Source organism: Bos mutus, chromosome 9, assembly GCF_027580195.1.
Source record: "Bos mutus isolate GX-2022 chromosome 9, NWIPB_WYAK_1.1, whole genome shotgun sequence".
Taxonomy (NCBI): Eukaryota; Metazoa; Chordata; class Mammalia; order Artiodactyla; family Bovidae; genus Bos; species Bos mutus.
Window position 1 is genome coordinate 96092153 of NC_091625.1, and position 22767 is coordinate 96114919.

At 44.3% G+C, this 22767-nt stretch overlaps 1 protein-coding gene across 1 annotated transcript in view; it reads right to left on the reverse strand.

The window, feature by feature from the left end:
• The window catches only part of SLC22A2 (solute carrier family 22 member 2), a 36449-nt gene extending 14485 nt beyond the window's left edge, over positions 1–21964 (reverse strand). The window contains exons 1-8 of the mRNA XM_005900395.3: positions 21569–21964; positions 19082–19185; positions 13791–13945; positions 11366–11534; positions 9070–9184; positions 7419–7525; positions 5216–5430; positions 4286–4394 (exon numbers count right to left, since the gene is read on the reverse strand). Coding sequence (XP_005900457.2) covers positions 4286–4394; positions 5216–5430; positions 7419–7525; positions 9070–9184; positions 11366–11534; positions 13791–13945; positions 19082–19185; positions 21569–21964 — 1370 coding nt within the window. The remainder of the gene's footprint in view (positions 1–4285; positions 4395–5215; positions 5431–7418; positions 7526–9069; positions 9185–11365; positions 11535–13790; positions 13946–19081; positions 19186–21568) is intronic.
• Positions 21965–22767: the final 803 nt, after the last annotated feature.

Sequence of the window (22767 nt, forward strand, 5' to 3'; positions counted from 1 at the left end):
AGAAATTAACAATAACACAATAATAGTGGGAGACTTTAATACCCCACTTACACCTATGGATAGATCAACTAAACAGAAAATTAACAAGGAAACACAAACTTTAAACGATACAATAGACCAGTTAGACCTAATTGATATCTATAGGTCATTTCATCCCAAAACAATGAATTTCACCTTTTCTCAAGCGCACATGGAACCTTCTCCAGGATAGATCACATCCTGGGCCATAAAGCTAGCCTTGGTAAATTCAAAAAAATAGAAATCATTCCAAGCATTTTTTCTGACCACAATGCAGTAAGATTAGATCTCAATTACAGGAGAAAAACTATTAAAAATTCCAACATATGGAGGCTGAACAACACGCTGCTGAATAACCAACAAATCACAGAAGAAATCAAAAAGAAATCAAAATTTGCATAGAAACGAATGAAAATGAAAACACAACAACCCAAAACCTGTGGGACACGGTAAAAGCAGTCCTAAGGGGAAAGTTCATAGCAATACAGGCACACCTCAAGAAACAAGAAAAAGTCAAATAAATAACCTAACTCTACACCTAAAGCAACTAGAAAAGGAAGAAATGAAGAACCCCAGGGTTAGTAGAAGGAAAGAAATCTTAAAAATTAGAGCAGAAATAAATGCAAAAAAGAAACAAAAGAGACCATAGCAAAAATCAACAAAACCAAAAGCTGGTTCTTTGAAAGGATAAATAAAATTGACAAACCATTAGCTAGACTCATCAAGAAACAAAGGGAGAAAAATCAAATCAACAAAATTAGAAACGAAAATGGAGAGATCACAACAGACAACACAGAAATACAAAGGATCATAAGAGACTACTATCAACAATTATATGCCAATAAAATGGACAACGTGGAAGAAATGGACAAATTCTTAGAAAAGTACAACTTTCCAAAACTGGACCAGGAAGAAATAGAAAATCTTAACAGACCCATCACAAGCATGGAAATTGAAACTGTAATCAAAAATCTTCCAGCAAACAAAAGCCCCGGTCCAGACGGCTTCACAGCTGAATTCTACCAAAAATTTAGAGAAGAGCTAACACCTATCCTGCTCAAACTCTTCCAGAAAATTGCAGAGGAAGGTAAACTTCCAAACTCATTCTATGAGGCCACCATCACCCTAATACCAAAACCTGACAAAGATCCCACAAAAAAAGAAAACTACAGGCCAATATCACTGATGAACATAGATGCAAAAATCCTTAACAAAATTCTAGCAATCAAAATCCAACAACACATTAAAAAGATCATACACCATGATCAAGTGGGCTTTATCCCAGGGATGCAAGGATTCTTCAATATCCGCAAATCAATCAATGTAATACACCACATTAACAAATTGAAAAATAAAACCATATGATTATCTCAATAGATGCAGAGAAAGCCTTTGACAAAATTCAACATCCATTTATGATAAAACTCTCCAGAAAGCAGGAATAGAAGGAACATACCTCAACATAATAAAAGCTATATATGACAAACCCACTGCAAACATTATCCTCAATGGTGAAAAATTGAAAGCATTTCCTCTAAAGTCAGGAACAAGACAAGGGTGCCCACTTTCACCATTACTATTCAACATAGTTTTGGAAGTTTTGGCCACAGCAATCAGAGCAGAAAAAGAAATAAAAGGAATCCAAATTGAAAAGAAGAAGTAAAACTCTCACTATTTGCAGATGACATGATCCTCTACATAGAAAACCCTAAAGAGTCCACCAGAAAATTACTAGAAATAATCAATGACTACAGTAAAGTTGCAGGATATAAAATCAACACACAGAAATCCCTGGCATTCCTATACACTAATAATGAGAAAACAGAAAGAGAAATTAAGGAAACAATTCCATTCACCATTGCAACGGAAAGAATAAAATACTTAGGAATATATCTACCTAAAGAAACTAAAGACCTATATATAGAAAACTATAAAACACTGGTGAAAGAAATCAAAGAGGACACTAATAGATGGAGAAATATACCATGTTCATGGATTGGAAGAATCAATATAGTGAAAATGAGTATACTACCCAAAGCAATTTATAGATTCAACGCAATCCCTATCAAGCTACCAACAGTATTCTTCACAGAGCTAGAACAAATAATTTCACAATTTGTATGGAAATACAAAAACCTCGAATAGCCAAAGCGATCTTGAGAAAGAAGAATGGAACTGGAGGAATCAACCTACCTGACTTCAGGCTCTACTACAAAGCCACAGTTATCAAGACAGTATGGTACTGGCACAAAGACAGAATTATTGATCAATGGAATAAAATAGAAAGCCCAGAGATAAATCCACGCACATATGGACACCTTATCTTTGACAAAGGAGGCAAGAATATACAATGGATTAAAGACAATCTCTTTAACAAGTGGTGCTGGGAAATCTGGTCAACCACTTGTAAAAAGAATGAAACTGGACCACTTTCTAACACCATACACAAAAATAAACTCAAAATGGATTAAAGATCTAAACGTAAGACCAGAAACTATAAAACTCCTAGAGGAGAACATAGGCAAAACACTCTCCGACATACATCACAGCAGGATCCTCTATGACCCACCTCCCAGAATATTGGAAATAAAAGCAAAAATAAACAAATGGGACCTAATTAACCTTAAAAGCTTCTGCACATCAAAGGAAACTATTAGCAAGGTGAAAAGACAGCCTTCAGAATGGGAGAAAATAATAGCAAATGAAGCAACCGACAAACAACTAATCTCAAAAATATACAAGCAACTCCTACAGCTCAACTCCAAAAAAATAAACGACCCAATCAAAAAATGGGCCAAAGAACTAAATAGACATTTCTCCAAAGAAGACATACAGATGGCTAACAAACACATGAAAAGATGCTCAACATCACTCATTATCAGAGAAATGCAAATCAAAACCACTATGAGGTACCATTTCACACCAGTCAGAATGGCTGCGATCCAAAAGTCTACAAATAATAAATGCTGAGAGGGTGTGGAGAAAAGGGAACTCTCTTACACTGTTGGTGGGAATGCAAACTAGTACAGCCACTATGGAGAACAGTGTGAGATTCCTTAAAAAACTGGAAATAGAACTGCCTTATGATCCAGCAACCCCACTGCTGGGCATACACACTGAGGAAACCAGAAGGGAAAGAGACACGTGTACCCCAATGTTCATCGCAGCACTGTTTATAATAGCCAAGACATGGAAGCAACCTAGATGTCCATCAGCAGATGAATGGATAAGAAAGCTGTGGTACATATACACAATGGAGTATTACTCAGCCATTAAAAAGAATTCATTTGAATCAGTTCTAATGAGGTGGATGAAACTGGAGCCTATTATACAGAGTGAAGTAAGCCAGAAGGAAAAAACATAAATACAGTATACTAACGCATATATATGGAATTTAGAAAGATGGTAATAATAATAACCCTGTGTACGAGACAGCAAAAGAGACACTGATGTATAGAACAGTCTTATGGACTCTGTGGGAGAGGGAGAGGGTGGGAAGATTTGGGAGAATGGCAATGAAACATGTAAAATATCATGTAGGAAACGAGTTGCCAGTCCAGGTTCGATGCATGATGCTGGATGCTTGGGGCTGGTGCACTGGGACGGCCCAGAGGGATGGTATGGGGGAGGGAGGAGGGAGGAGGGTTCGGGATGGGGAACACATGTATACCTGTGGCGGATTCATTTTGATATTTGGCAAACTAATACAATTATGTAAAGTTTAAAAATAAAATAAAATTGGAAGAATAAAAAAAAAAAAAAAAAAAAAAAAATAAATCATTAAAAAAAAAAAAAGAAAGAGAAAGACAAATACCGTATGATGTCACCTACATGTGGAATCTAAAATATAACACAGATGAACTTATCTACAAAAGAGAAACAGACTCACAGACACAGATAATAGACTCATGGTTGCCAAGGAGCGTGGAAGGCGTGAGAGGCTTGGATTGGGGGTTCGGGGTTAGCAGAGGCACACTGTTCTATACAGGATGGATCAACCACAAGGTCCTACTGCTTAGCACAGGGAACTAGACTCGATATCCTGTGATAAATCGTAATGGAGAAGAATACGTAAAAGAATGTACATACGTATAACTGAATCATTTTGCTGTACAGTAGAAATTGGCACGCCACTGTAAATCAACTGTGCATCAATAAAATAAATTTCTTAAGAAAGGTGAGTTGTCCTCTGTCGGCACCTGTGGTCGTTCTCACCAGTAAACAAATGTCCCAGCCGCCCTCCTCGCGCTGAGGGGGACGTACGCACCTGATGAACGTGGGGTACAGTTCCGCGTTGACCAGGCAGACCATCTCATAGGCCATTGTGATCCCCATCCGACCCAGGCAAGCAGCCGTAACTCTTAGCCAGTGTAGATCTGAGGGGAAAACACATGGCTGACACGTGCTGCTCAGGCTCCCGGGCCACCCAACGGGGCTCGGCGGCAGAGGGGAGGGGCAAGGAGATAGTGCATCCCCCAGAACGGGACAAGAGTGCACCGCCGGCACTTCTGCAGCCTCAGGACAGTTCTGCAAAATCCCCCGCGTCTGCTCGTGTTAGCCTCACGGTTCTAACACACTCCTCACTTTAGACCTCGGTCGTTAATGACACCAGAATGACACCCGCTTCCGAAGTTCCACCAGCTTTCGTCTACAGAGGTGACCCAGAAGAAATAGCCTGCTCTCTGTGCTGGCCCAGCCAGAGAGCCCGAGGCGTGGGTCCTCCTAGCCTCTCTTGTTGTACTACATTAGAGAACCGACTCTTTGCAACCCCATGGACTGTAGCCTATCAGGCTCCTCCGTCCGTAGGATTTTCCAGACAAGAGTACCGGAGTGGGTTGCCATGTCCTTCTCCAGGGTAGCCTTCTGACCCAGGGATCGAACCCAGGTCTCCTGCATCACAGGCAGACGCTTTACCGTCTGAGCTACCAGGGAAGCCCAACTCAGAGAACCAGTGGATGTGATTATATCACATCAGGCCATCATGGGGTGCCATGGCTCTTACAGGCAGAGTTGCCATATGCGTTCACTCAGGAAAGTCCCAGATATTTCATTCATTCTTTCCAAATAGACTTCCACGCTGAAAAACATGGTCTTCCTATCAAAGGGCTGTGCTTCCCACGCCCCGCCCCCAAATCCCCGCCCCTGGCCCCTTCTCAGGGCCTTGGCAGACAAGACCCCAGCTTGGCCGGGCACTTACCCTCAGGGATAAAAACCGAGACCAGACAGGCTGCCCCCGCCACCATATTTGATACGGCCCATGGATAACGGCGACCTATGCGGTCAATGGTGAGGATGATGAGGAAGGCGGCAGGGAACTCGACCAGGGCAGAGTAGAAGAAGTCCAGGTAGATGTTGCTGCCCGCAAGGCCCATGTGCATGATGAGGCCCTGGTAGAGAACAGAGCTCGTGAACCTGAGCAAAGAGGAGAGCTCAGATCAAGACAAGCACCGTGAGCAAGTCACTGAAAGCTTGACTGTAGGACACCTTTCCTTGTCATCTTATTATGGCTTTCCCTCCATCCCACTGCTTTTACACCATCTGACCCATTACAGTGACTGGCTGTAACCTCAGAGTCTGGAAAGGGAAAGAATTAGGCTAACATTCCCTGGCCAAATTGAAAGGCGAGAAGCAACGTCTTACTGGAAGGATTTATTTAGTAGAACTGTTTCAGGTTATTAGTGGTTGTTAATCTTTTCTCTTTCTGGTCTTCTAATGACTACTTAATCCAAACATTAGGAACACAGGAGACCAAGTGGAAAGCAAATTCCCAAATGGATACAGCCCCACTTTTGATGATTTATCTTCTGACATGATACAGACAACATTTTAAAAATTAATTAATTTTTAAAATTGAAGAATAGTTGGTTTCAGTGTTGTGCCAGTCTCTGCTGTACAGCAAAGTGGCTCAGTTGTATACATGTATGCTTTCTTTTTAAATATTCTTTTCCATTATGGTTGATCACAGGATACTGAATCTAGTTCCCTGTGCTATATGGTAGGTCCCTGTTGTTTATCCATTCACAGACAAGACTTAGATGATGTTTCTGGTTTTGTTGACTGGAAGCGTTCAATGTCTGCAATGGAAAATATGTGGATAATGAGGCCAAGTTTCCCTGATGCATTTTGCATGCAATATTGTGAAGGCTGCTAAACTAACTCCTGCTAAGCTCTGCTTCTGTCGGTGACTGTGGATAGTCTTTATTGTTTAGCTGTCCCATGTGGCGTGCAGGACACTCAGGATCTTAGTTCCCCGACCAGGGATCGACCCCATGCTCCCTGCAGAGGGGGCGTGGACCGCCAGGGACGTCGCCTTCTGTCAGTGACTGTGAAGCATCATTTGGCTGCTCTGTGTCATCCCAGTGATGTCACTTAGTGAAGGGAAAGCGTGCTGCGTGGTGCAGAGGCTGGTGCGGAGCCCAGGGCTCTGGAGCAGCCTGCAGGCAGTGAGGATGCCCAGACTTGCTACTGGATGTGGAGTCAGTGGTTAATCCTGTCTAGTCTTGTTTGAGAAGTTTATTTATTTACATTTTATCCAGGTGGAAAAGAAAAGGCCTTGCAGTAGAGATCTACACTCATATCAATTAACCTATGTAACAAGGACCTACTGTATAGCACCGGGGACTCTATCAATATTTACTAACAACCTGTAAGGGCTTCCCTGGTGACTCAGATGGTAAAGAATCTGATCTGTCTGCCAATGCAGGAGACCCAGGTTCAATCCCTGAGTCAGGAAGATCCCCTGGAGAAGGGAACGGCAGACCACTTCAGTATTCTTGCCTGGAGAATTCTCATGGACTCCTCTCCTTCTCATGGACTCCTGCCAGAGGAGCCTGGCAGGCTGCAGTCCACGGGATCACAAAGAGTCAGACACAACTGAGTGGCTAACACTTCCACTTCTACTACTTCTATAAGGGAAGAGAATTTGAATCATATAAATATAAAAAAAATATATATATATATGTATATGAATCACTGTGCTGTATAACTGAAACTAACATATTGTAAATCAATTATACTTCAATTTTTAAAAATCTATACCAATTGTCTCAGTTTGACATTAGAATCACTTGGAAGATTTTAAAACTACTGGTTCTTGGTTCCTAGCCTTGACAATTAAATCCATGTCTTTGTGGGAGAAGAGTCTGGCCTTGGTATTTTATAAACTCCCAGGTGATTCTTAAGGTAAAGCCCAGGTTGAGAATGTAGTGGTCTATGTGTTGGGTCTGTAAGCTGATTTCAACATCTGCCTGACAAAAATATAAATGAGCCCACTTGCAATCCACCACTGATGCTGACTGGACCTAGGCTACGTTTTGAAGGCCCTCTTGGTCCCTCCCTCTATGTGGATGTTGGAGATTAAAAGAATTTGGAGAGATTTTAAAGTGGAAAATAATCCTTACCAGTTGTACATCAAGATCAAGGTGTGTTTCCTTATCTGTGGGGTTCTGACCAAGTCAAGAAATGAAGGATTCAGCTTCTCACCAACTTCCTCATCAGGTCTGAGGCTCTGGGAACAGAAACAAGAGCAACAGTTTTGTATATTTCATGACGGCATCCCAGGGTCACCCGGGGAACATAATACCCTAGACTTGCTAAATGCTTTTAAAGTGCCCAGAGCTAGTTAAGCCCATCGCACACATTAACTCGTTTAATCAATATAACCACCCTGCAAGTTAGATTTTATGGTTTTCACTACGTCTCACAGAAGAGGAAACTGGGATACAGAGCAGCAAGGTAACTCATGCATATATATTATGGGATGTTGCTGGCAAAATGTGGTGGGGTAAAACTGAGGTCCTCCAGGGACCCTGAGGGCTGAGCACATTGACACACCCTCTCTGCACACCCGGACCCGAGTACGGCCAATAGGAGACTGCTCGGGGACCTTGGCACTCAGACCAGCATTGGCGTCACCTGGGGCTTGTTGGAATGAAAGGTCTCTGGGGACTTCTCTGGTGGTTCAGTGGCTAAGACTTCAGTGCAGGGGGCCTGGGTTCGATCCCTGCTCAGGGAACCAGGTCCCGCGTGCCAAATCTCATATGCTGCGATGAAGATCGAAGATCCTGCATGTCTCAACTGAGACCTGGTGCAGCCAAACAAATAAATAAAATAAAATATCAAAATAATAAAGAGCGAAAAATCTCTGGCCCCAGCCCAGCCAGAGGGAAATGCACGTTCATAGGTTCCCCCGGTGAATTGAGAAGCCCACTCTAGAAGCACACAGTCGATGCTGAACCGGACAAGTTGGTGTTGGAAGAAGCCTCCAGGGAACCAGCAATGACCGGACTTAGTGTCCTCACAGGAACTCTGACCGTGGAGGGGAGACAGTGACCCAAATGTGCTTTATTCCCTGGCCAGTTTCCAAGAGGATCTGAATTCTAAGAATCAGTGCTATGCCAGCTGTTTATACAGAAAAAAAAAAAAAAAAGGTACTCTAACCACCCAGAGAGGAAGTGAAGAAAAAAGGCCCCTGAGTCCCTCACTGTGAATGTCAGGTCAATCTCAGATTTGTACAGGTCACATCTTAGAGCCTCATCAGAAATTACTTGCTACTATGTCAATATAAATTCCTAGCGAGCTTGGTTTTCTCTTTACCAGGTCCTGTCAGGTGAAAAGTTTTAAATTAAAGGTGATGAGGTCTACTCAAGGTGAAATGCTAAGTGCACGGAAAATGGACACTTTGATTTGTTCTATTCAAGAAGGCAGGGGGGTGTTTAAAATATTTTGGGATACTTTTTATCTAAAATTTTAAAAATTCTAAGGAATTATTTGTGTTTGAAGATTCTTCCCTCTGTACTGGGGCTGAGGGCCAACACAGTCAAGAGATGAACAAGACAGAAGCTCCTCGTTTGACTTTCAAATGACTTTTGGTTTCCTTTGATGTTTTCCATCTGTGTAAAATATTCTGCTGGGAACCACAAATCTTAGTACAACAGAAGTACCCTGCTGTGCCTGGGAGGTGGGCCGCTTCTGCGGTTCCCCATGGAGACAGTGCATGCTTTTTCCCCCTCTTCGCAGTTCCCTGCTTTGCCACTTCAGCCGCTGGCTCACCTGGAGAGATCCGGGCAAGGGTTTTCCATTTTTCTTTGCAATATGCTTAATGATCTTCAAGGCTTTAGCATTTTTGTTCTGGGAGATCAGCCATCGAGGAGACTCAGGCACACACCTGGGGCACAGAAACTGTCATCAGTGCTGTTAAGTAGAGGGAATCCTACTTGGCCCTGCACCTGCTCAGTGGCCACAAACCAATTTCTGGGAGGGGCCTTACATAGACAGGTTTGGTTGTATCTACAGAGGAAGTAAAACTGTGTGGAGACTGCGCAGTAAAGGAAACCATCAACAAAATACACAGCCTACTGAACGGGAGAGAATACTTGCTAGCTGTATATCGAATAAGGGGTTGATATCCAAAATATATAAAGAGCTCATTCGACCTGATAGCAAAAATCCAAACAATTTGATTTAAAAATGAGCAGAGTGGGACTTCCCTGATGGCCCCAGTGGTTAAGAATCCTCCTGCCAATGCAGGGGACAAGGGTTCGACCCCTGGTCTGGGAAGATTCCACATGCCGTGGACCAACTAAGCCCGTGTACCACAACGACTGAGGCCGCACGCTAGAGCCAGTGCTCTATAACAAGAGAAGCCACCACTGCCATGAGAAGCCCGAGTACGACCGCCAGAGAGTAGCTGCCACTCATCCCAACTAGAGAAAGCCCACTCCTGGCCTCAAAGATGCAGCACAGCCAAATCTTTTTTTAGTTTTAAAAATAAACAAAAATGAACGGAGCATTGGAATGGACGTTTTTCCAAAGAAGATATACAGATGGTCACTAAGGACATGAAAAGATGCTCAACATTGCTAATCACCAGGGAAAAGCAAATCAAAACCACAATTGAGATGTCACCTCAACCTGTCAGAGTGGCCGTTATCAAAAAGACAAGAAATAGCAAGTACTGGTGAGGATATGGAGAAAAGGGAATCCTGGTGAACTATTGGTGGGGATATACTTTGTGCAGCCACCATGGAGAATGGTATAGAGATTCCTTAAAAAAATATTAGAAATAGAACTACTGTATTATCCAGAAATCCCACTTCTGAATATTTATCTGAAGAAAACAAAACAGCCCAAACACCTGTTTTCTACTCTTCATCTTGAGTGATCTTTTGAAAAAGCAGTTCTATTGTGGGGCTTGTGGAATTGTAAGAAAACTAAATGGGACTCAATTGAGTAAAAGTGGCAAGAAGTGCTTCAGAGATGGTCAGAACTTGGATGATAGCTGGCCCTTTCCTGTCATGCTAAAGCATTAGGTCTTTATTCTGAAGAGAATAAGACTGTTGAAAAATATTTAAGCTGAAGAGGAATGAGCTAGACCTGGATTTTTTCAATGCAATGTGAAGCATGGACTAGAGGATGGGGAAGCTGATGCCAAAGAGACCAGTTATGAATCTGTCCAGAAAGCCAGGCAATAAATCATGAGTTCCTAATGAGAAAAAATGATTTTTTTTTTAATGAGTTCCTAACAGGAAAAAAAAAAGGGGGTGGATTCAGAGATAGAAAGTGGGTAGAAAGGATAGAGGGAAGGAGCTAAGAATCACCCTCAGAATGTTACTGGCTTTTGGAGGAGAAACAGGCTTCCTAGAAAGGGTTTAGATGTTCAATCCTTGGACAAGGCACCTATAGGAAGAACAGGTAGCTATGTCCAGGAACTAAATAAGTGGGTTTTTGCAAAGGAGATTTGGTTGATAATCCAGCACCCTTCTTACTTTATCTCAGGTAACCTCACATTAGGAGTTTTTGAGAGCTTCTGCTATTTGCATGTTTCCCTTGGGCAGGAACGACTGACATTTCACTTGCTCTGGTAACTCTGATTGATTGGTATGGTCTGACTGGGGTGCCACATTGGCCTAATCTGGGATAAAAACTGCTGTGATTGATTGGGGATGTCTGCTCCGGACCCGGCAGGCCAAGTGGTGACAACAGCGTCACCCTTCACCTTCTCCATCTTGGAGTCTCTTCTGAGGAGAGGCGGAGTAAGAACAATAATATTGTCAGTCTCTTCCAAGGGTGTTACGGCCACTGGAAGCTAATTTTAAAAACCACATAAATACTGTGAAAATGTGAGATCCAAGTCATAAAGCTCTTTGTTCAAAGTGAAAGAACATTTGAATTCCAGAGGGCGAGACAGGTGGGAACTTGTCATTTTCAGCCCTGAAGCTGGGTTTCCCGTGAAACAGAAGAGTGACGGACATCTTAGGCTGGATGGATGGTGTGCACTGGGGCAGACAGCCTTTTTAGCTAAAGGTAGTATTTCAGTTTCTTTCCTTTTTGTTCCACGTGGACTCACCAGTAATACAGCAAGAAGCAGAAGTTGGGCAGAGTCACGGTGAACTGAAGCCATCTCCAGTGCGGAAGCACATAGGCCACCCCAGCAAGCACGAGGAGTCCAATCGTGAAGGCCACTTGGTAGAAAATCCCCACTGTCCTCCGGTATCTCAGCCCGACAAATTCTGTAACTGTGGAGAGAACCCAAAGGGTCAGCACCGGTCAGTACGACAGTAAGCTGGCGATCCAACGATAGGACAACTAGAATGCCAACCTCGAAAACGTGGTCCAAGCTCCAGAATTTTCTATACAGCTCTTAGGAAACATTTAAATGTCCTTTGGGACCTATTCTGTTATGATTATTGCTATTGTGTTAATATAAAATCTCATAATCCCACATTACATGGAGTAAGCATTGAATTTAGAGCATAGATGATTTTCATGTAAATGAATAGCTCAGTATAATAGCTCATGTCCTCTTACATGAGTTAAACATTTTCTTGGCCATCCTGTTAATGTGTGCAAATGGCTTGAAAACCTAGGGGGTGGGTTTCCAAGTTGACCGAAATCAGCTAGTACTGACTGGCAAGACCTAATTTTTAGGAATTTTGCAAGCTGATTTTTAACCCATTGGTATCTTAAAATCAGTCATGGTGTGAGTATTCACAACTTAGAAATTGGAAAACCCTATGAATCAGATTTTTTATTCTCTAAGAGCTGGTTTAAAGGCATAACACTGCACATGGTATAATTATTGCCTTATCCTACGCCATATACCATGACAGATGTATGAAGTCTATGGTACATGGATTTAGGAAATAGTCATTTTTATATCACAGACATTCTAAAATTGACATGCCAGATATTCCATGAACCACAGAGTTTTGCTAAATGTTTGGTTATCATGTTAAAGATTTCAGCTATTTATAAACCAAATAGAAATGTTCTCTGAAATTATTTCTATGAAGTACTGTGAACTATCCAAAAGTACTTACAAAGAGAGATGAAATTGTGTACATAATAAATGGAAACATCTGTCCTTCAAAGTGGTTGGGGTCATGGATGAGGTCTTGGGGTAGCAAGTAGAAAAGAAAAGTAGAAAAAGGGCACATGGCAAGAGCACCATAAGGACACTGGAGGGACTGGAGGAGAAATTACTGAGAAGAGGCCAAAATCTACATTCAAATGCTACGTATTTCGATGTCATGTCTTCAGAAACCAAGTTTCTCATCAAATAACCGCATGCATTCATCTCTTTATTGTCCTCACATAGATCAGGGGACTACCGTGACAGGGACATAAAAGTATTAAAGGCGCCATTTCCTCCTCATCTCATAGAATCCCCCAGATTTATTGGCCCCTCTCCTGGGCCAATTTTTAAGCACAGATATTCTAGTTCTCTTGTGTGAAATGAGAGATTTATTATTATTATTTAAATTTCAGAGTCCGTTTCCCTTTGTGTGGATGCTACTTGAATGTGCCCAAAAGAAAAGCAATGATGAAGTGAATTCCCAAGATCTAAGTGTGGTGGTAAGTCTTCTTAATATCACTTTAAAGATGCCCTGCTGTTATAATGCAAATATTCTCCTATAATCCATGGAGCTTAAGCATAGCTCTGGCTCCTAATGGGTAGGATGTAAATGATATTCCTGGTCCCACAAGTGGCTTGCTGAGGGCCCGAGATTGACCACAGTACTTGCATCCTCAGTTTCCTTGCATATAATTTGAGGATAACTGTGGTTTGCTAGAGTGGATGTACTCAAACTAATAAAGTCTCTTATAAATCTAGCATGTTTCCCATTGAATATTCTCTCTGTAGAGCCTGGTACTAAAGTTCATGGGGTTCACACCAGTCAATCCTAAAGGAAATCAACTCTGAATATCCATCAGAAGGACCAAAGCAGAAGTTCTACTTCTTTGGCCACCTGATTTGAAGAGCCAACTTGATGGAAAAGACCCTGATGCTGGGGAAGATTGAGGACAAGAGGAGAAGGGGACGACGGAGGATGAGATGGTTGGATGGCATCACCAACTCAATGGACATGAGTTTGAGCAAGCTCTGGGAGATAGTGAAGGACAGGGAAGCCTGGTGTACTGGAACCCATGGGGTCGCAAAGAGTCAGACGTGACTTAGTGACAGAACAACAATCAGAAGAGCCTGGTAGGCTCGATTTTCTCTCTATGGAACACCCTAGGGTACAGAAAACAAAAATTCCTAAAGCATTATACAAGAATTTGGATGGCATTCCTGTTGCATTGTTTTCTTTCTAGGAGGAATGTAGAATGAGTCTAGTGAAAAGATTTTAGAAATTGTTTTGATACAGAAAGAAAAATCTTTCAACGTTGTCTGGAAGCTGAGTCCAGTTTTCTGTGTAGCTTCCCCCACCAGACTGACTATTTTGCCAGCCAACCTTTGTTCCCACAGCTAAAATCACAAGTGTTCTTACTCAGGATGTAGCCTATTAACCAGCCTGCTTTGCTGACCAGTCCTTGGATCAAGCGAAAAATTAGCATCCATGTGTAGTTTGGGGAGATGGCCATGAGCACTCCAGATGAAGCGTTTATGAGGATTGTAATCAAGAGGCAGAGCTTACGGCCAAACCTGTGAAGAGAAAACGAAGAGAGGGAATGGCATCAGATTAGATTCACGAAGGTTGTAGAAAATTCACACAAGCTATGGAACTCTAACTAAAGTGGGGGTCAACTCTGAAGGATGGAAATTCAAGAGGTACAGACTGACTCCCTCCAAGAGAATCCCTGACTTCGGGTCTGTTCTGTTGGCACGATATGTAAACAGCGAGACCCTTTCTGGGCTGCAGAAACTCTCAGCCCCACACTGCGGAGGGTACTCAGGGAGGGGAGATTCTTCGAGCCCCCCGGTCCTGAATGCCCCAAGGGCCTATCTAAGCCTTCCATCATCACATGAGCTGGGCCTCTCCATGAACAGACTCAACTGCCCACCCAGGAGCTTTTGCTTTAGAAAAAACAAAACTCAGTGTTCGGTGAATTTCCGTATCCATTTTCAACACTGCCTTTGGACTTCGTGGTATTTGTGTGTCTCCATGGAAACGGTTGTTTATGCCCTCACCTCATGTGTTCCCGTCCCTTAGGCCTTTGTCGTGGAGTCCCCTAGCCGGAGAGCTCCTGTACATTTTATTATGGGGACTTGGGTTTCATTGCTTTAAGGACCTGGGAGTGTCTCAGTACAGAGTAGAGGAAAACATGGAACCCGGGCTTAACCTTGTCTTTTACGGAAACAGAACAGGACCGTATGCTTCCTGCCCCCACCCCACACCACCATGCCCTCTCCCTGCCTCCTGTCTGCATAAAACTTTAGTCAAAGAATGAGTTCAATCAGAGAAGTGAGAAATGCAGAAACAAAGGACAGCAGCCAAAGGAGACTAAATAATAATGTCATCATTAAGCACAGTCAAGACCTTTAGCTCTTTTCTCAAGGGCTATAGATAATATTCTGAGCCTTATCCTGTGAGCTGTCTTATGGGTATTATTAATGCTTTAAATCTGAAACTTAAAGATCAAGCAGTCCCATTGGGAATTGATGTAAATTGCCAAACTTCTTAAAACTCTGTGTTGACTACATCATTTTTGAATTCTCAGTCAACTGTTCCCCACTGTAAACGTATACCCTCTTAGCCTTTTATCCACAGCCTTCCAAAGTCACAACTCAACACAACGTTTTAGCCTTTCTTTCCACGTTCTCCTACCCAACCCCCTTCACTTATCCTCAAAGAATTTATAAGCACGTGTTCAAAGGAGATTTCTTCAACTTCCAAAGTTGACTTGGGTGACCACAAAGCACCCCAGTCGTGCTCCCCTAGGTGACAAAATCCCATGGCTGATGAGAGGGGGCATTCACCATTTGACACTCAGAGTGTGGGAACTTTCAGAAACTCGAATCTACTAATGCAGTTCACTAGGGGACAATTTCACAGATGGACACAAGGCGATTAAAACAGTAAAGCAGGGCTGGAAGAAATTCTGGAGGTTCGGGAGACTGGTTTGAGACATCCCCACCTTCCTGCCCTCCTACAATAGAACCACTTAAGTGGTTAAATGAAAGAAAGAGAGAAAATCAAAGGGAGTGGGTGGACTCCTGTACCGCTGGCTTCGTAAATCCTTTAGCTACTTGCCACTCCGACTGTGGCCTGGGGATATGAGTATCGCCAGCGGGTGGTTTGAAAGGCAGATCCTCAGGCCCACTCCAGACCCACTGGATCAGAATCGTAATTCTAACAAACCCTCCAGGTGGTTGACATGCACGTTAGCATTTGGGAAGCGTGCTTTCATTTCACTGAGCCTCAGTCTCCTCCTGTGCAAACTGTGGACAATAACTCCCCTCTTCAAGGCTGTTAGGATCCTAGTGAGATATAGCACACCATGACGTACAATGACTGGCGCATAGGAGGTAGGGGCAGCTTGGTTTGGAAGATTCTGCAGAGCTGGGTGAGCTTGACTGCAACCCACTGGGACTCTGATTCTGTTTGGATCTGGTTCCATTTTGAAATTTGAACGGCATAGTGGTGACTCTCGAGAACTGACTGATAGACTTTCAGAAAATTTGTGAGCTGAGTGTTAAATGCACCATTATGAAAAATGAAAGTATACACTTACTCTAAAGTAAATTGCGTTAAAAGCTAGTGTAGTAAATATGCAAACCATCTCTTTCTCCATCTCTAATTATTTTACTATGTTTGAGTATTTATCTATGCTCATGAGGTCTTTTACATCTTGTTATATTTGTATGGTGGAAATGCCATAGGATGGTGCATATTTCTCCAACTCTGTGTTCCATCACCTCACTTTGGTAGCTTGAAATGGACCACCATGGGAGCATGGATAGCATGGAGATCTGCAAACTCTACAAGTCAGGCCTTTCTCCTTTAGAGAGTCAGTTGTTAAACATTCATAAGCCTGATGGGACTTCTCTGATAATCCAGTGGTTAAGACTCTGCCTTCCATCCAAAGCAAGAAGCATGGGTTTGATCCCTGGTCAGGGGACTAAGATCCCATGGTCAAAAATAAAAAAATAAAATAAAACATTTACAAGCCTGACATTAAATGACTGATCATTGAGTAAAAACCCTGGAGTCGCTGATCGATTACTTTTTTACGTCAGGTGATTCTCACAATCGTTGTTTAGGCGGTTTGGATGATGAAACAAATGGGACACGTTACGAAAGACTCATTTCCAAAGTCTCTAGCATATTTCCTCCCTCCCTCCCACCGGAGGGTTGCAAAGCTGACCCTCAGAAGTCTGGCTTGCTGTTCCTGGCTTTCTTCTAAAAGACACTGCAGCTCTTAAAAGACTCCTCACTCCTTCAGCTGTCAGGTCACATTTTTAAAATTCCTTATCGCAATCTATTTTGTTTAATCTGTAGCATCAAATGGGTTCCCATGAGATTCTTGTCCCATTGTATAAAACCTGAGAGTTGTGCAGAAACAGGTGTTGAGTGTGCAAAAATAGAGCGTCCTCATTGGACCCCTCTGGCGGTCACCTCATTCCATACCCTTATCTGCACACAGCAGAGGAGAAAGGGGTAATAACCAACCAGACTTCAGACAGTTTAAGAAAAAGAAATAAAGGGATGTGCACAGCTTGTGGGGGGAAGAATGATGACTCATTAGCTTTACACAGGAGATTTCAACAAAAGGAACAAAATGATGAAGTCATTTGAGAAGGTGGATAATCACCCGGGGATTGTAAATCAGGAATGCACCGTCAGGAGAGAATTATAACCCGGTTCCTACTCTCTGAGTGGGACGGGAATAATTAACTCATTTATTTAACCAACTGTGAAGCTCAGTCACCTGTTTGTTCACTTCTGTGCTGGCGAGTTGAGTGTTAGAGTCTGCTCTCTCCAGTGCAGGCGGGAGTGGAGAGGGAGCCAGGGGCCAGGGACCCGAAGAGCCACACGCTGGAGCAGGGTGGACTCTGGACCGCCCTCGTTAGGGTGCTTCTTCCTTCTTAAAGGGTCATCTCCAAACCACCTCTCTCAGTTCAGTGGCAATACTAGTGAAAGCAAATGCCTTCCCCTTGCACCTCACCAGCCTCTTCGCAGCACAGAGTCCCAAGAAGAGCCTCTGGAAGAAGGTGCACAGGCAGTTCCAGAAGAGGCACGAGGCCCGGGGCTGCCTCAGACCAGCGCCCTCTCTGTCACTCCCCTCCTGCCTGTGGCCACAGGGAGTCCTGGCCGTGAACATTCAGATGCCCCTGAGGTGTGACTGACTCAGCCAGCCTGATTCATCTTTAACACATTTGCCGGTTTTAATCCAGACAGACAACGCAGTATCATCAGACAAAATGTCCCACCTACGTTTCATATTAAACTGACAGGTGTGGGTTTATCTGTACCAAAGATAGAGTTGGAGAAGGCAGCAGGCATATTTACCATTTATTTCAGAATTAAACGTGTAGTTTATAATAAGTTATGAGACTATATAGGCATTGCTCAGTTATGCAGTGCTATCTCACTAGCGGACTAACAATTTAAGAGGATGATACTGTTTAAAATGTTGCTCACACTGCCTGGCGTACAAAACACACCCAGACATTATAGCTCTGATGGCCAAATTAGCTAAGGTGCTCACCAAGTATAGAGCCGATTTTTTGTTCCTTTCCCTTTGTTAGTCACTCAGTAATGTCCAACTCTTTGTGACCCCATAGGCTGTAGCCCGCCAGGCTCCTCTGTCCATGGGATTCTCCAGGCAAGAATACTGGAGTGGGTTGGCATGCCCTTCTCCAGGGGCTCTTCCTGACCCAGGGATAGAACCTTGGTCTCCTACATTGCAGGTAGATTCTCTACTGCCTGAGCCACCAGGGAAGCCCTCCTTTTCCTTTCTCTTTAGGGGACTCCTAACAATGTCTAATTGATCATTGATCAATTAGATCAATGAGTAAAGATGCACATTATGAGCAACTTTCAGCACAGTGAATGTGGGATTACAAAACGATGGATAAATAAGCGACCCAGGAAGAGCTGGATTGGTACAAGCCACTGAAACCAAGCTCCTGAAGATTCAGACCCAAGTGAGAGGACCACCGGCCATGCGTCCCACCTGGAGAAGTCCCCCTTCATTTATCTCTTGGGACGTGACATCATGGAATCGAATATTTACCTCTGTCAGTGTGGAGACCCTGCTTCCCTTTCAGTGTTATATTGTACTTCCACACATATATTGGGTTAACCAAAAGGTTCATTCAAAGTTTTCTGTAAGATCAGAAGGGAAAACACAAAGGAAGTTTCTGGCCAACTCAACAATTACATCTGGCTCTGGGGCCCCGATTCAGGAATCCTGCACCCCCTTGGGCTCAGGTGAGAACAATAGTGAGATTCTACCTGGCTCTGGGACTTGAGAGGGAAGAGGGAAGAGGCCCCGAAGGTGCATGACCAGGGGGATGGCAGGAAGCCAAAGGAAGAGTCGGGATTACGAAAGGGGTCCAGTCATCTTTCATCTGTCATCTCTCCCATCTCACCCTCAGCTTCTGGACAGCCCACAAGGAAACACTGCTACCCGATGATGAAACATCCTTCAATGAGCCCCCAGAATGAGAAAATACAGACAGTGGTCATGCTATCGGAGTGGCAGGAGAACTCTAAGACTGTCGTGACCATCCAGGGAAGCGTGGCCGGTGTGCTGTGGGGCAGGAGGGCATTCAAGCGGGGGCGGGTGCTCTCCTCCGAGGGTTTCAATTCCGCCACTTCTGTGGCACACCTACCTGTCTGCTATGTAGCCGATACTCATAGAACCGATAAAAAATCCTACGTTCACCGCCGACTGAAACAGGTCCAGCATCCAGGAGTCGGCACACACTAGGTTAAACTGCGAGGGGCCGCAGGGGTCCCGAGTGGGGAGAGAAAGAAAACAAGTCCTGTTAGATGCGACTCAGCCCAAGGGACACGGGAGGCACTCCTTGTATTGCACTGAGTATCTGGATGACAATAACCCAACTCTTTCCTTGCTTGTGTTAATTTTCTTTACACAACCTGAAGATTTGACCAGCAGCCTGTTTAGCTTTCTATCTGGTGGTATGTCATCAGGCTAAACTTGATTTTGGCTAAATCAGCTGAAATTAGGTAATTACTTGTGCACGAACCATTCCTCTTTCTAATTTTAATGCACAGAGGCAATAGGTGTGTGGACACATTACAAGTGCTGCCTCAAGGAAGTTGGGCAGTTTGGTGTCTCTTTAAAGTAGGGGAATTAGCATCTTGCTCAGGGCTGTGGCCTTTGCTCTCATTTGGAACAAGAGGCAGTGTTGTAGGAGTCACCAGTGCCGGCCCGGAGTTTGGGAGATGCGGTTTCTAGGGCTTAAAACTAACTTTCTCTCTCTGTGTGTGCGTTGTGTGCTCAGTGGCTCAGTCATGTCCAGCTCTTTGCAATCTTGTGGACTGTAGCCCGCCAGGCTCTTCTGTCCATGGAATTTCCCAGGCAAGAATACTGGAGTGGGTTGCCATTCTCTCCTCCGAGGGATCTTCCTTACCTAGGGATTGAACCCATATCCCCTGTGTCTCCTTCATTGGGAGGCAGAGTCTTTACCCCTGAGCCACCTGGGAAGGCCTTCTCACTGTCTGGGGTAAAATTTTTCTCTGCCCTGGACCTCAGTTTCCTCATCTCTGTATGAATGAGTGAGATGAGCCAAGTTGTAAGGCCTCTTAAAAATTGTACGGTGTTATGGAATTTAGAAAGATGGTAACAATAACCCTGTATACGAGACAGCAAAAGAGACACTGATGTATAGAACAGGCTTATGGACTCTGTGGGAGAGGGAGAGGGTGGGAAGATTTGGGAGAATGGCATTGAAACATGTGAAATGTCATGTATGAAACGAGATGCCAGTCCAGGTTCAATGCACGATGCTGGATGCTTGGGGCTGGTGCACTGGGACGACCCAGAGGGATGGTATGGGGAGGGAGGAGGGAAGAGGGTTCAGGATGGGGAATTGATATAAATAAATTTAAAAAATAAATAAATAAATAAAAAGAAGAAGAAAAAAAAATTGTACGGTGTTAAATCTTCAATCCTTCACGTTTCATGTAACTGTCAGACCACTTTAGATCCTTAGAAAAGGCTCTTCTACCTAAATGTCTGTTCAGACAGAGTATCTTCACATAGTCCAAGTGGTCCTTTTAAGTTAAGCCAAGCACCTGGCTTTCTTTGTAGAATAATCTTGTCCCCTTATTTTCCTTTGCCTCCAATAAAATCATGTCTCATTATTGTATATAAAATAGACAACTAACAGGAACCTACTACAGAGCACAGGGAACTCTACTCAATATTATGCAATAGTCTATGTGGGAAAAAAATCTAAAGAGTGAATGTATATATATGTATAAGTGATTTACTTTGCTGCACACTTGAAACTAACACAATATTGTAAATTGGCTCTACTCCAATAATTTTTTTTTAAACATCAAGCCTCCATTTTTTTCCTTTTTATGGAAAAGAGGCCTCACAATCAGATGTATGTCAACTGTGTGTGTGTGTGTTAGTGCTCAGTTGTGTCCGACTTTTTGCGACTCCATGGACTGTAGCCTGCCAGTCTCCTCTGTCCATGGAATTCTCTAAGTGAGAATACTGGACTGGGTTGCCATTTCCTTCTCCAGGGGATCTTCCCAACCCAGGGCTCAAACCCAGGTCTCCTGCACTGCAGGCAGATTCTTTACCCTCTGAGCCACCAGGGAAGGGCAAGTGTAGGAATGTCAAGTGTGGTTTGTAATAAACTATAGTACCATAGCAAAAGATCCAACCCCAAATGGTTTGACATGTATACTTTGAGCAAACTAAAGAGAAGAAAGTTAACCATTGAGAGAAAAGTACATTGTATCACAGTAAGGCCCCAATCAGGTGAGTTCTACGAGCTGTTGCGTGTCTGTCCATTCATATGACGGCAGATGGAGGGTACAGCTTCCAGAAATTCAGCCTGAGGCTTTGAAATTTCCCCTTTCCTGGCATTATTTCCAGGAATTCTGATATGTTTTTGTTTATTTCTTATACTGATACTTGCATACACTAGAATAATTATGGCCATAATTTGAAGTTTCAACTAACTCACGCTCTAGACAAGTAAGAGGCGGCATGTTTCGGTTGGAAACAAGAATTTTATGAGATCCTTTGACTCCACGTCTGGGCTTCCCCGGGTTCTTCCTTAAGGAAAGCTGCGCTGTTTGTTTTCTCCATCTCTTTAAGTCCCACGGTCACCTACCTCGGTCACGATGGAGGAGCCGGGCGTGTCGTACACCCAGCCCTGCTCGCAGGGGCCCAGGGGCAGGGGGCTGCCATTGGTAGCCAGGCTGGCCAGCGGGTCCAGGCAGCCAAGGGTGCTCTGGTTCCAGTCCACCTCGTAGCGGAGGCACTGGCCCTCGGGTCCCGGGCCCGGCACCGTGTAGTTGAGCTCCTCCGCCAGGCTCCAGCCGCATCGCCGGCTCAGCTCCGCCACCCCCGGGCTCCGGCAGCGGTGGTCCGGGGTGAAGCCCAGGAAGACGATGCCCACGTAGATGGGGGTGAAGGCGGCCGAGATCAGGCAGAGGAGGAAGAACGTTTGTTTCTGGAAAAAGTTGAATTCCCCGATGTGCTCTAGGATGTCGTCCACCGTCGGCATGATTCCGGGCAGAGAGATCCCGAGGTTCTTTCCTGCGCTGCTCGGTCGTCGCTGAGCGAGGCTGCAGCCAGCTCAGCAAAACCCCGACCAAAAGTCAAAGGGTGAGTGTACTTTAGAAAGGGGACCAGCCTCTGGTCCAGACCTCTGCTGGTGGGACCAGCTCCCAGCCAGGCGCTTCCCCGGCCCCTGAACCCTGCTGCTCCCCGGAAGAATCCCCGGGTGAGTCGCTGTATTTACTGTCGCATCCCCCCGTGTGTGCGGGTAGCTCCCTCACCCGGCCCCACAATCGATCCTTCCTATGTCCCCCACGGGGAGAAATCCGAGAGCTTTCACGTATCACAGCCCTGTTAATCTTTCTCTTAGTAAACTGAGCGTCCAGGAAATTAATAGATTCGTATCTCACCCACACAGCCGACCTTTTCGCTAAGGTGTTGTAGGGAAAAGAACTGGATTTTGGCCGTGCTCCCCGGGTGTGGCGTGAGTCACAGTCTCCGGCCAGAGTTCTTGTCTGGATCTGGGGGGTTCGCGAACTCGATCGCTGGACTCCGCTACCACCCGCAGCCCGTGACTCGGCACCTGCCGGGGCTGCCTTGTGCTGATTTTCCCGGATTTCCCCATCCTGCTCTTTCAAGAAGGACAATTTGACATTCCTGCCTTTGAACCCTGCAACTGCCTGACCCGGTTGTGAGGAAAGAATAACATGTCCTCTCCACACGTAGGTCAAGTGGAGACGCAGGCAGGTGTGGTCTTGTTCTGCTGCCTTTTTGTCTTATTTGTTATTTCTGCCTGTGATTGGTGTGGAG